General features: G+C 40.2%; 1 protein-coding gene across 4 annotated transcripts in view; it reads right to left on the bottom strand.

Annotated features, from left to right (window-relative positions):
- NCOA5 (nuclear receptor coactivator 5) overlaps positions 1-13264 on the bottom strand; it is a 43178-nt gene that overhangs the window by 14577 nt on the left and 15337 nt on the right. For 2 of the 4 annotated variants that reach the window (XM_040330196.1, XM_040330197.1), the window contains exons 2-4: positions 10535-10718; positions 8016-8123; positions 1554-1620 (exon numbers count right to left, since the gene is read on the bottom strand). In XM_040330196.1, coding sequence (XP_040186130.1) covers positions 1554-1620; positions 8016-8123; positions 10535-10706 — 347 coding nt within the window. In that variant the 5' untranslated portion in view covers positions 10707-10718. The remainder of the gene's footprint in view (positions 1-1553; positions 1621-8015; positions 8124-10534; positions 10719-13264) is intronic. The other 2 variants (XM_040330198.1, XM_040330199.1) reach the window with 2 other exon arrangements.

The following is a 13264-nucleotide window of genomic DNA, read 5'->3' as shown; positions in this document are numbered from 1 at the left end:
ATGTTTTTTTAGTGTAGAACCATACTTAATGTAGCTTCCAGAACAGAAGTTATACCTTCTGCATTTAAATAGCATTTCTAATATGAAAGCTTCTCTTGCATTGCATTATATACAGTAGCACTTTTATGGAATGTCAATTACAATAGGAAGCATGTATATTAAATGAAATACATTTGAGAGACTAAACGCAAGAAGACAGTCAGTGACAGCCTGGGTCTAGCTCCAAATGTGGATGGGAACCCAGCTGTGCTTTTTGTTACCGTGTTTCCCCGAAAATAAGACCTACCCCGATTTTTAGGAAGGGCTGCAATATAAGCCCTACCCCGAAAATAAGCCCTAGTTTAAAAAGTGTCGGGAAATACTAGAGTCCACTCTATTACTGTATTGTATAGTGTAGTTGTACCTTTTGGTATAGGGCTGACCTCCCTCTGCTCTCAGCTGTACTCGCGCTGCTCTCCTCTTCCCATCTCCTCCCAGCGGGGATCGCGGTCTCCCCTCACTCTGCATTCCTTAGAGATGTGAAGAGGCTTTTGGCGGGCCACGGAATCGCCAAGCAGCGCTCAGCTGATGTTACGCTGATCTGCTTTTTTAAAAGCTGTCAGGAGGAATGTCGGGCCCCCCCTCCCTCTGCATTACTTAGAGCTGGGATAAGGGCTCCGACTGGCAATGAAAATGCCGAGCAGCGATCAGCTGATGTTACACCGATCTGCTCCTCCGAATGATGTCAGTGGAATTTCGGGCCCCCCTGCCTTTGCATTCCTTAGAGCTGGGATAAGGGCTCCGACGGGCAACAGAATAGCCGAGCAGCGATCAGCTGATGTCATCTCTTCTGCAAGCTGTCAGCGAGGGATATCAGGCCTCCCTCCCTCTGCAGTGCTTGAAGAGAGCTTCAAAGGGTTACAGATGTTCCCAGCACTAGAAGAAGGTATGTGTCACAATTGAATTGCAGACATACACAATGCAATATGCAGTGCTGTAAATTTTAGGAATTTCAACAGGGGATTTCTGGCAGGCAGGGGGGAGAGAAGACAGCATATAGCATAAGACCTACCCCGATAATAAGCCCTAGTGTGTTCTTGGGTAACAAAATTAATACAAGACCCGGGCTTATTTTCGGGGAAACACGGTAGTTCCCTTTCTGCCATTTTAAGAGGATATTTATGGATATATGGTATTAAAGGATAGGAAATATTGATTTAAATGCAACGCAATCTGATGCACAGAGGAGCCAACGAAGAAGCACATCTTAAGCTGGACACAGCTTAACAGGAGTGTTTTTTTTTGTTTAATCAGGTCATTTATAGCTTCAAAATTTAACAGAATGTCACTTTTTTTTTTAAATAGATGGAGCAAAAAGCAGCAGAACTCGTACATATTTAGTCCAAGGTTGTAGTGTTCATCCGGATTATTTCGGCATAAATACAGCCAAATGAAGGAAGAGCATTTTATAGGATGAGGTCCAGGTAGGAGATTTGCAATAAAGTGAAGTTACTGCAGGAGTTCTTCCTGGGACCACTTAAGACCAGTCCTTGAACGTCTCGCAAGTACTTTACCTTCGTGACGGGCTGGACCTGGATGGACCTTTATTCATATTTCTTCTGTCGACTGCTTTGTTAATATCTGAAAAGCACAATTAACCCATCTGTTCAATAGTGTGCAATAGGAGAAAACATTTTATCAAACAAATAAATAGAGATACTAAGGCAACTGATTAAAAAAAGAATAATGTTTATTTTCAGTCAGTATAGGAGTGCCCTAATCTACAGTACATGAAGTCAAGATATTGGAGTTCACCTCAAAATACTTTACCATCACTCATTTTACAACATAGTTGTAGGTTGTCAGGAAGATCAGCTCAGTACACACTTTATAACAAATTTAGTGTGAAAAAAAAACAAAAAACATTTAAAATTAATAAAATGATTAGGGCATCCAGACTGGGGCTAGGACTCCATAAAATGAAATATGCTTTCAAGGGTATGCATGATGAACCACATTGCATGTTGTTTTCCTGCTTAGAGTCTTGGTTATGTATCTTCCAAGTTTAGAGGTTTGTCATCGCAAACATAAAAGCGTTTAAACGACGCCGATTTTACGATAACTAAAAGAACAGCAGGCACCACGGTATGCATCAGATGCATGAGTTTTTGTTGATGCAGAGCAATACGGACGCAAATTGGTCAACATGTTTTTACGATAACGTTTTGTTTAGGTGGAGGGGGGGGGGGGGGGGGGTTCAGCCCTGTTCAATGGTTTCCAAAAATATTAGTTAAGAATCGTGACCGTTTTGGATGCCCCCGGGGATGGAGGGGCGGCGAAGGTCAATCAACAGCACATAAGATTTAGTGTCGAGTAGAATATATAAAAATCGGTCTTACTGTAACAAAAAACTGAGTATCGTACGTATTTATAAAGCATACTGCAAGATTGTTTGATCAAAACTAGTTAGAATAGTCAAACTGTAAAGCTTATACAATCGTTCCACTCTTGGAAATTTATGCCTTGTACAACACAATTATCTTTACCATTTTACCCTATTTTTGCTTAAATGGCAGCGCCTTTCTTGGTACCAAGAAGCAGGTTGCATTAATTAGAGACTTTAAAGTTAGTGAAATTCACAAAAATATGAACACAGTCTGAAGCTTCCCAAGAAACAAGGATATGATCTATAAATAGTGGTGATCGTAAATTTACCACCCAGTTTTTAAAGTTGAATTAAAATAAACATGCAAATGGCCACAACACAGGATGCTGTAAACATACAGCCCAACACCATGGATAGTAGGCAAATATAAATCTTACAAGATGCGGTCCACTATACACTTTCAATCGAGTACACCACTCGTTTAACATCCTTGAAGGTGGTAACACAAACTTGCATAGTTTGGCCCAATACTTCTTAATTATATGTTTTTTTTTGTTTCTGTGGGGACATCCAATATCCATTAAAGAGGGGGTTCACCCGCACATAACACTTTTTCCCCTTAGATGGATGCTCGTTTTGTCTAGGGGAATCGGCTAGTCGTTTTAAAATATGAGCTGTACTTACCGTTTACGAGATGCATCTTCTCCGCCGCTTCCGGGTATGGGCTGTGGGACTGGGCGTTCCTATTTTGATTGACAGTCTTCCGAGAGGCTTCCGACGGTCGCATCCATCGCGTCACGATTTTCCGAAAGAAGCCGAACTTCGGTGCACAGGCGCAGTATAGAGCCGCACCGACGTTCGGCTTCGAGTGACGCGATGGATGCGACCGTCGGAAGCCTCTCGGAAGACTGTCAATCAAGAACGAACGCCTGCTCCCGAAGACCCATACCCGGAAGCGACGGAGAAGATGCATCTCGAAAACGGTAAGTACGGCTCATATTTTAAAACTAGCCGATTCCCCTAGACAAGACAAGCATCCATCTAAGGGGAAAAGATAAAAAAACACATCATTGGGTGAACTCCCGCTTTAAGCAGGTAAGGCTGGGAGAATAGTAATGGTGATACAAAGAGGTTGCACCTGAGCATAGTACAAACTATATTTACCTTTTACTTGCTTTAACAAAGGCTTTGCAGGTCAAAAAACCCAAGCCTAGGTAATCTGTAACAATTCATTGTGCTATGCCCCTTCTAGGTACTGGAGACATGCAGAGTCTCAGGCAGCTCACATAGGTGGGCCCCCTTTAGCCAAATTACAAAAAAATGCAGTTATAAATAAAAATAAAATAAAAAGGCATTTCAAAAGGATACATTTAAGATGCCTATCAACCTCCCTTGTTTGGTGATAAGTACAGGTAGTTGAGAGTCTGTAGCTGAATAAATACAACCATAAATCACAAGGTCTGGGATTAAGCCATTTTTTGCTTTGTAAAAAGATTAAAATATAAAAAAGGGACTCAAACATCTAAAAAGAGACCTGGACATTTCTATTTTACTTAAATACCTGGCAGATTGCAACAAAAAAAACTTTATGATAAAAACCCCCACAAAAACAAAGCACAGGGAGACCAAATGTTAAAAGGCACCAAGCAAATGAATACTGAAAAAGGTAAACCCCAAAATGCCTAGCTACAGCAAATTCAAATGTGGAGCTCTGACTGCTCTTGAGATAATTAATAGAGAAAGGTTTACAACTGGCCAGGTTTTATGGTCCATGAGAAGTTTGGCTCTTCACATTCTGTTCCCCAAAGTCAACAAAAAGCTGACAAGGAGTAGAGATTTAACTTTCATTCAAAATTTACAAGACAGTAGAACAAAAAAAACTGACAAAAAGGACAAAAAGAAAAAAAAAAAAAAGGAAGAAACTGTCTAGCAGTAGCTTTTCTATTAAAGTTTTTCAGTGAAAAAGGATTCAAATGAATGAAGGAAGAGAGCTCTGGGTATGACTGAAGAATGGGGTGAATAGAAAGCTTGGATTCCAGATTATGCTCAGCCACTATATGAGTTTGTACACTTAATGAACTATTGTGCATTAAAAAAAATCCTTTTCACTCAGAACAAAAAAAAAAAAAAAAAAGTGGCCATACAAGGCAATATCTACAAACCCTTACAGCCACAACTCTTGAAAGTGTTATGCCTATACTTAAATTACATAATCTAAAAGAAAAATTTAAAACACAAAATGTAACCGAGGTCTACGGTTTGTTTTTAAATTACTCAAATCATATTTCACTTGACTCACGAATACCGTTTTTCTTTTCATATTAACCTCAGAAGAGCTCTGAATTTTTAAAGTGGACTGATAAAACAAAATATATGTTTGATTGATTAGCAATACAGCAAATCACTGTACTGACTTGAGTTATTTTATTATTTGTATTCTGCCATATTTTAAAAGTGCTACAATCACAGTACTGTAATCATGTGAAAACCTTTCCATGTGTGCTTCAGCTATATTACTACCAAACAAGTAAATGGTACCGGTGTCCAATGAAAGTGCGTTGTAAATAATGGTTGCTTTGTGCCCCCCCCCAAAAAAGTGAGAGATTGTTAAATTGTAGAGACTGAAAATGTAAATACTATTAAAAAGGGTTTGTTCTAACAGTGAGAGGTGCAAATACGCTATTCGTGTCGGACATTAAAAGCAGCCTTGCACTTATTATATAAAGTAGTTCTTGCCCTCATATTGGACTCAATCTCTATGTTGTAGAGATGAGGAGGGAACGATATGGTGTGGTTCAAATAGGTAACTGGTGATGACCGAAAAGGGCATGTGGTGTCCATCCACCGAAGGAAATTAAGAGCAGATTGCATTCCTGGCACATTAACTAGTATTTTTCCGCACTTGCAATATTTTAACTTAGAAACATGGAGAAAATGTACATGTACTGCATGGTTTAATTTAAATTTAGCCCTGACCTTTTTACGACATTTTTGGTTTTCTTGCAAACAATGCATCCAAAAACAGACGACACAAGTGAATGTTTTTTTCCCTTTCATATTTATTATGGAATTTAGTGTTCCGATTGTTGAACCAAATTGAGATTTGCCTAGAAACGTTAACACATTCTGTACCATGTACAGTTGCACTTCTTCCTAAAAAATGTCCACCCTTAGGCCTCATGCACACTTGACGTTCAAATAACGTTATAAAAACTCCAGTAGCTTTGCAGTGAGTTTTTTAGCTTTTTTTCCTCAATGGATCAAAAACGTTAAAAACGCTGGTGAGCGGCGGTGACGTTAGATAGTTTTTACAGCTGAAAAACTCCTCTCAGAACCCACTATACTAGTTTGGGGTTTTTCTTTTTAATATCAAAAACTGCTGATAACAGCCTGTGTGCATGGACACATAGGATAACATGATGGGGAGTTTAAGGACTGTAGGGGAAAAAAAATACATCTGAAGCCACAAACAGCTGCTGTAAAAACGTCCAAAATTGTCCAGAGTGCATGAGGCCTTATTCATAACATATCAACAAGTGAAGAGGATTTAAAAAATGATATGGAAATTCCTCATTTGATTGTGAAAATTCCTATAAAAAAAAAAAAAAGTATTGCAGAAAGCCGCTACCCATCCTCTGCAGGTTACCAATATTTTGAGCCAGAGGGTAGCAAGAGGCAAAATCCTTCTCAGACAGGCAATTTCCCTTTAGGCCTCATGCGCACAGAGATTCTGTTTAGCCCCTCTGAACGGCAGAACTCCTGGGAGGAGCAAAGTTGGAAAAAAAAAAAAAAAGCCAAAACCTTTTTTTAGTTCATGCATTGGATTCCATTGGCCAAAACATTCCATTATTCTGGCCATTGGAATGTATTAGGCACGTTCAGCATTTTATTTGCTCTTCAGCTCCACTTCTTTGGTGTGTGTGCCCCCCAACCTGTAAACACTCAATACACATGCAAACACGTAAGTGTTTAGGAATTACACAGGCTTGCATAAGGCCCCATGCACACGAGACGCTGGTAAACGCGTGTTCAGAGGCAGTTGAACAGCTTTTTCACATTCAATGTTATCCTATGTGTCCATGCACACAGTCACGTTTTTCGGCAGTTGCGGTTATCCTCGTTTTTTTCAGAAGCAAAAAAAAAAAAAAAGGGGGGGGGGGTTCAGACGCAAAAGTTTCCACGTTTCAGATGCAAAACGCCACTAAACGCGGCAAAACGCGGTACCGGCATTTTGCCACGATTTCGTTTATGGACGTTTTTAAAGGTGACCTTTTTTTTTTTACATTAGAAATCTCAAAAATGGCAAATGATGCAAAACCATTAAAAAAAATAGCTTGCATTGCAGACAACCCACAACTTGTGGCCAGGTGACGTGGCAGGCGACGTGGCAAGTGGACAATCCACAACTTGTGGCCAGGTGAGGTGGCAGGCGACGTGGCAAGTGGACAATCCACAACTTGTGGCAGGTGACATGGGCAGGCGACGTGGCAAGTGGACAATCCACAACTTGTGGCAGGTGACGTGGCCAGGTGATTTGGCAAGTGTATAATCCACAACTTGTGGCAGGTGACATGGCCAGTTGACGTGGCAGGTGACGTGGCCAGTGGACAATCCACAACTTGTGGCAGGTGACGTGGCCAGGTGATTTGGCAAGTATATAATCTACAACTTGTGGCAGGTGATGTGGCCAGTGGATAATCCACAACTTGTGGCAGGTGATGTGGCAAGTGACACGCTAAATACAAGTAGACTGCTGCCCTCTCAGCTGCTACTCACTCTGGTCTCACAAAATGGCTGAAATGGTTAAATAATACTGTTTTTTGAGCTTAGGGAGGGTCTTATGGTGTTTAAACGCTTATAAAACGCAAACACTGTAAAACGACGCAAAATTCGCGGCAAAACGGGCGTTTTTAAACACTGGTTTTAGCCTTTAAAAAACATGCGTTTAGCAGAGTTTTCACTGGCGTCCCGTGTGCAATGTAAAAGCAGCATTTAAAGCTGTATTAAACCCAAAAGCAAAAACTAATGTGCAGCTTACCAATTCCTAAATATGATGGCTGCATTAGTTTACCTTTTTAGGCTTTCTTCCTTCTATTTTCATTTTGTGATCCTGCTAGCAAGTCTGCATAAGGTCTCCCACAGAATGCATCAGTTTACATTGAGGAGACAAACCACTTAACAGGGTGCTTAAAATTATCAGCTTTTAATTATGCAAAACCTTTATCCCAAAAAAAAAAAAAAAAAAACTTTTGTAAATTATCAAATTGTGAGCTGGAGTTTGGCTTCAAATTTGTTAGTGGTTCTAAATCTGCTAATACATTTATCACTCCCCTCCCCTCAGACTGACAATGCTGCTGTCCCTCCTGTTATCATTCCTCTAAAGTTGTGCCTCACCAATACAAAAGGTGTGTTACTGGAAGACCACCATCAACAGAGGGGAAAAAAGCCAACGAAAAGAAAATGAATGCAGCCACCACCTCTAAATAAGTGGCAATACGTTTTGGGTTTAATACTGCTTTAAGTCCAGTGCGCATGAGGCCTTAAACAAATGATATACAGTGATATCAGAAGGCAAAAAGGTTAAAAAGAAACTGGCATCCTAAAAGCAATTATTTAATATATTTTTTTCAACTTTGTCGTTTTGCCTTACCTAATCTATACCCTTTATAAAGCTGACCATTCTCACCCTTGGAAGCAGAATCTGCATCTTCTTTGCGTTCATACTGCACGAAACCATAGCCACGGAACATGGAGACGGCTGGAAAATTAACAAATGTTACAGCCAGAAGGCAACACCATTTTGTTTCTGGCTTCAGATGAACAAAATTATATGCACCAGGGAACGTCTAAAACTGCGGGGAGAATAAATCCCCAATGGTCATGCATATACAAATGTGTATAATCTAACAAAATAAACTGCATACCAGTGTATGGATCTACATTCCAATTAGCACCAACTAGTGATGTGCCCACCTAGTCAGAGACTAATGTACAGTGCATCTGGAGTATTCACAGATCTTCACTTCTTCCACATTTTAGGTTAAAGCCTATTCCAAAATAAATAAATTCATTATTTTACAAAAGCGTACAAAAAACAAATACCCCATAACGACAACATGAAGTGTTTGTTCTAAATAGTTTATTTTAAAAAAAAATGTACATAAGTATTCACAGCCTTTGCTTAATACTTGGTGGAATCACCTTTGGCACCAATTACAGCCGCAAGTTTGAGTATGATGCTACAAGCTTGGCACACCTATTTGTGGGCAGATTCTTCCCATTCTTCTTTGCAGGACCTCTCAAGCTCCATCAGGGTGGATGTGGAGCGTCGGTGCACAGACATTTTCAGATCTCGCCAGAGATGTTCAATTGGGTTCAAGTCTGGGCCACTCATTCACGGTGTTGTCCCATAGCCACTCCTTTGTTATCTTGGCTGTGCGCTTAGGGTTGTCATTCTGTTGGAAGATGAACCTTCACCCCAGTCTGAGGCCCACATCGCTCTGAAGCAGGTTTTCCCACCAAGGAGGTCTCTGTACATTGCTGCATTCATCTTTCCCTCAATCCTGACAAGTCTCCCAGTTTCTGCCGCTGAAAACATCTCCACAGCACGATGCCGTCACCACCATGCTCCACCGTAGGGATGATTTCGACCAGGTGCTGAGCGGTGCCTGGTTTCCTTTAGACCTGACGCTTGCCATTCAGGCCAAAGAGTTCAAGGTTTATTTTATCAGACCGGAGAATTCCGTTTCTCATGGTCTGAGAGTCTGTACCTTGATACAATCCTGTCTACATACAATTCCTTGGACTTCATGGCTTGGTTTGTGCTCTGACATGCACTGTTAACTGTGGGACCTTATATACATCCTGTTCCAAATTATGCAAACTATTTAAGTGTCACAAAGATTAAACATTTTGTTTTTCCAGTTTAACTCATAGATGGCAATGTGTCTCAAGGCTCTTTTGATCACTGAAAATCTCGGACACCTATGATAATTAGATTGCCGGGTGAGCCAAATTACAGGAAAAAACTACTAAAGGAGGGTGGTGTTCTACATTATTAAGCAGATATGGGGAAGAAAAAAGGGATCCCTCTGCTGCCGAAAAGATTGAAATAGTACAATGCCTTGGACGAGGTATGAAAACATTTGATATTTCTCGAAAACGTAATCATCGCACTATTAAGAGATTTGTGGCCGATTCCGAGCACAGGCGGGTTTTGTGCAGATAGAGGCACATTGAGGAAAAAATTGCAAAGATTTCAAACTAACTTCTATCACGTTGTCATTATGGGGTATGGTTTGTAGAATTTGGAGGTAAATAATGAATTTAATCCATTTTGAAGTAAGGCTGTAACATAGCAAAATGTGGACAAAGCGCTGCGAATACTTTCCAGATGCACTGTATTTCAAATTCTTCCAACATTATGAAGAGTAAAACGCATAATCCTCATGCCATACAGCGCATATACATAAAACTTTTTGCAAGAGCCTGAATGCATAAAGATGAGATGTCAAAGACTTCCTGTGCCAATTGGGCAAGATGCATTCAGCCCCTTTCATACAATTGGACAGGCTGGGAGAACAGCAACTCCATTGTAATCCCTCAAGTATAAAGGTTGAGAGCCATAATCAGATCATACCCGATCAAGGTCATCGCAGAGGGGACATGAACAACAATGTTCTAGCCAATAATTTTTTCTGAAACTTAATTTTTCCCAATACTGTGTGTACACATATGACTTTTTAAAACTGTTCTTTGTAACTTTTTGTGCACTGCTCACCAAAGAATATTTCATTTGGTTTTTTTATTACTCCTTGTGTGCACCAGTCTACTCAAGGGCAGAGTACTGACGGGAGGTGTCAGGAACAAGGTTTCTTAAAAGTCTAAGTTGTGAGTGGTGGCTGCTTGGATACAGTAGCGTGTGCATGTTTTCGGCTGTTTCCTGTACCCGGAGTGGGGAATTTTTGGATTCTCATAATAAGACAGGCAGCGATAACTTGCACATCCGGTGTTCCTGTACCTTGGATTTGTGACTTTATTATTTTCCTCTTTTGTCCCAATAGAAAGTCTCTATGCCCCGGTTTAAGAATTATGCAAAATTACAAAGAAAAAACAAGTTACAGTGGCGCTTCTAATGAAAGTCTGTTAAAATGACAAACCATTACTAACCAGTGATTGCTCCATATTTAGAAAATAGGGTTTCAAAATCATTACGGCTCATCTTGTCTGATGGTAAATTGCCGACAAAAATTCTTCGTTCTAAATCTTTGGGATCTTCACTCTTTATCAGGTTTTCTGCCGCCTTCTTGCTCTTACCCCTTCGAGAAGACATGGCTGACATATTCCGAAAGAACTTCGCAAAAGAGAAAAAATGGCCAGGCATATAATAATTTCAAAATCACACATGACAAACACACAAGATAAGCGATCTTTCCAAAATGCAGACTTCGTAAAGTTTTCAGCAAAGCTGTGTGCACGCATTCCAAAGCGGAAGATTCACCGTAGAAAAAAATAACTTTTTAGTTTTATAAAATAAATTTTGGTCTTCTGTGAGAGGCCAAGCTATGCATGTTTGTTAATTTACCAAGTAACCAATACAAAGGATGAAAACCTAGTGGTCAAAACAGCAACCACTTGAATATATGCAATTTCTTCTACAGTATTGTGTGACCACAGTGAACTGCAAACTAAAGTCGTTTAAAAACCATTATAAGTCTTTAGACATATATTAAAAACGTTTAAGTCAAAGTCAATCCCATTATCATACAAAAGGTATCAAGGTAAAGACTGATAGCAGTTTCACCATTACTTGATTCAGACAAGGGGGAGAAGGAAAAAAAACAAAAGAAAAAAAAAACAAAAAAAAAAAAAACAGCCCAACAGCCTGGGGTTATTTTGGGCGCAAACTCAGAAAACTGCACTGGCTAGACTGCATCAGCTCTAGTTTCTTAGATCTGGTCAAAATTAGATAATGTGTGTCAGTTTTTAAAAAGATCTTGCTGATCAACTTGTTCTCCTGTCACCTAGTTTGTGTACAAAATGGCAGATATAGTAAACAAACATACTCCCAACTGTAAATTTACACTTTAGAATCCAAAGTTATTAACTGTATTATAAAGCTCTGATTGTAAAGTGTGTGTGTGTGTGTGTGTGTGTGTGTGTGTGTGTGTGTGTGTGTGTGTTTTGCCGCTCTCATGGTTTTTATTCTTGCAGATCGGGCACTGTAAAGGTTATGGCCATTTTAACTAAATTAAACACAGCATTAAAATAACCAGATTTTTGATGGCCAAGAGTAGGGCTTGGTATTTGACATGTATGCTGCATCTCAAACTAGGAGCGGATAGGGAAAAATTTCTACCATTTTTTTTAATCAGCGGGTCAAATATACCCAGGAACAGGTTTAACATTCGAGACACCAAAAGATTTGTTGGCCTGTGAGACCATTTAAGGGGAAATATGACCACATGTATGAATAGCCATGCAGTTAAATGGGTGATAGGTATTCACTTTAAGGTCATTACAAAAGACAAAGGGGCACACTTTGTGACTGGAAAATAAGTTTAATCCTCCCATGGAAAGGATTCTCCACAGTAAGACCTGTGAAAATGTGGCTTAGACTCCCCCAGGAATTAGGTCTGGCCAGCACAGTTGACTGTTTTACACAAATGCTGGATGCATTCCTGAATCTATGGAATATAAACTGGCCATTAACATTTACAAGTAAAAACACCAAAAGATTTTTGATCCAGTGATCGATCACGTAAGGGGGATTAGAAAGTTTTTCCCATGGGGGAGCAAATTATACTATATTTTAAGATCACCTTTAAAAACACACATTATTGCAGTGGAAAAAAAATAAAAATAAATGTGCTTATTTTTTTTTTTTTACAGGAGCCTGCCAAGTATAGCATCAGTGTGGATTAAAAGGCTGGGCTCATGCAGACTTTTCCTTAAAGCGGGAGTTCACCCAATGAAGTTTTTTTTTCTCTTTTCCCCTTAGATGGATGCTCGTTTTGTCTAGGGGAATCGGCTAGTTGTTTTAAATTATGAGCAGTACTTACCCGTTTTCGAGATGCATCTTCTCCGTCGCTTCCGGGTATGGGTCTTCGGGAGCGGGCGTTCCTTCTTGATTGACAGTCTTCCGAGAGGCTTCTGACGGTCGCATCCATCGCGTCACTAGTAGCCGAAAGAAGCCGAACGTCGGTGCGGCTCTATACTGCGCCTGCGCACCGACGTTCGGCTTCTTTCAGAAAATCGTGACGCGATGGATGCGACCGTCGGAAGCCTCTCGGAAGACTGTCAATCAAAATAGAAACGCCCAGTCCCGCAGCCCATACCCGGAAGCGACGGAGAGGATGCATCTCGTAAACCGTAAGTACTGCTCATATTTTAAAACAACTAGCCGATTCCCCTAGACAAAACGAGCATCCATCTAAGGGGAAAAAGTATATTGTAGGGGTGAACCTCCGCTTTAAGGAAGTCCATGAACTATGAGTGAAATTAAGGATATACCTAAAATACACATGATTTTTGTATTTCCAGATCTGAATACCTTTCACCAGACACTGTTGGAAGTTACAAGACTGCTATATACTGCTGACGAGAAGAAGGTATTTACATTTCCGTGTACTGTGGGAGACCAGATATAGTGGATGCAGGCTCCTGGGTTTAGTAGTACTTTAAAAACATCCGTCACTGGTGGATATCAGATTACAAATTGTGGCAGAGGATTTCCTGAATCAAATTTGTTGGGGGAGGGGGTCATTACGAAGACCTCTAGCAACTATGAGGTGTTTTGAAGAAAACAATCTCCTAAAGCCATCAGTACCACCAGTGATCCAGTGGGGACTCCGGAAGGAAAAGGATATTTTTAAGAGGAAGAAATGCTAAAAGTGTTTT

The sequence above is a fragment of the Rana temporaria genome, chromosome 12, assembly GCF_905171775.1.
Source record: "Rana temporaria chromosome 12, aRanTem1.1, whole genome shotgun sequence".
In the NCBI taxonomy this organism is placed as follows: Eukaryota; Metazoa; Chordata; class Amphibia; order Anura; family Ranidae; genus Rana; species Rana temporaria.
This window is presented reverse-complemented; position numbering and strand designations above follow the sequence as displayed.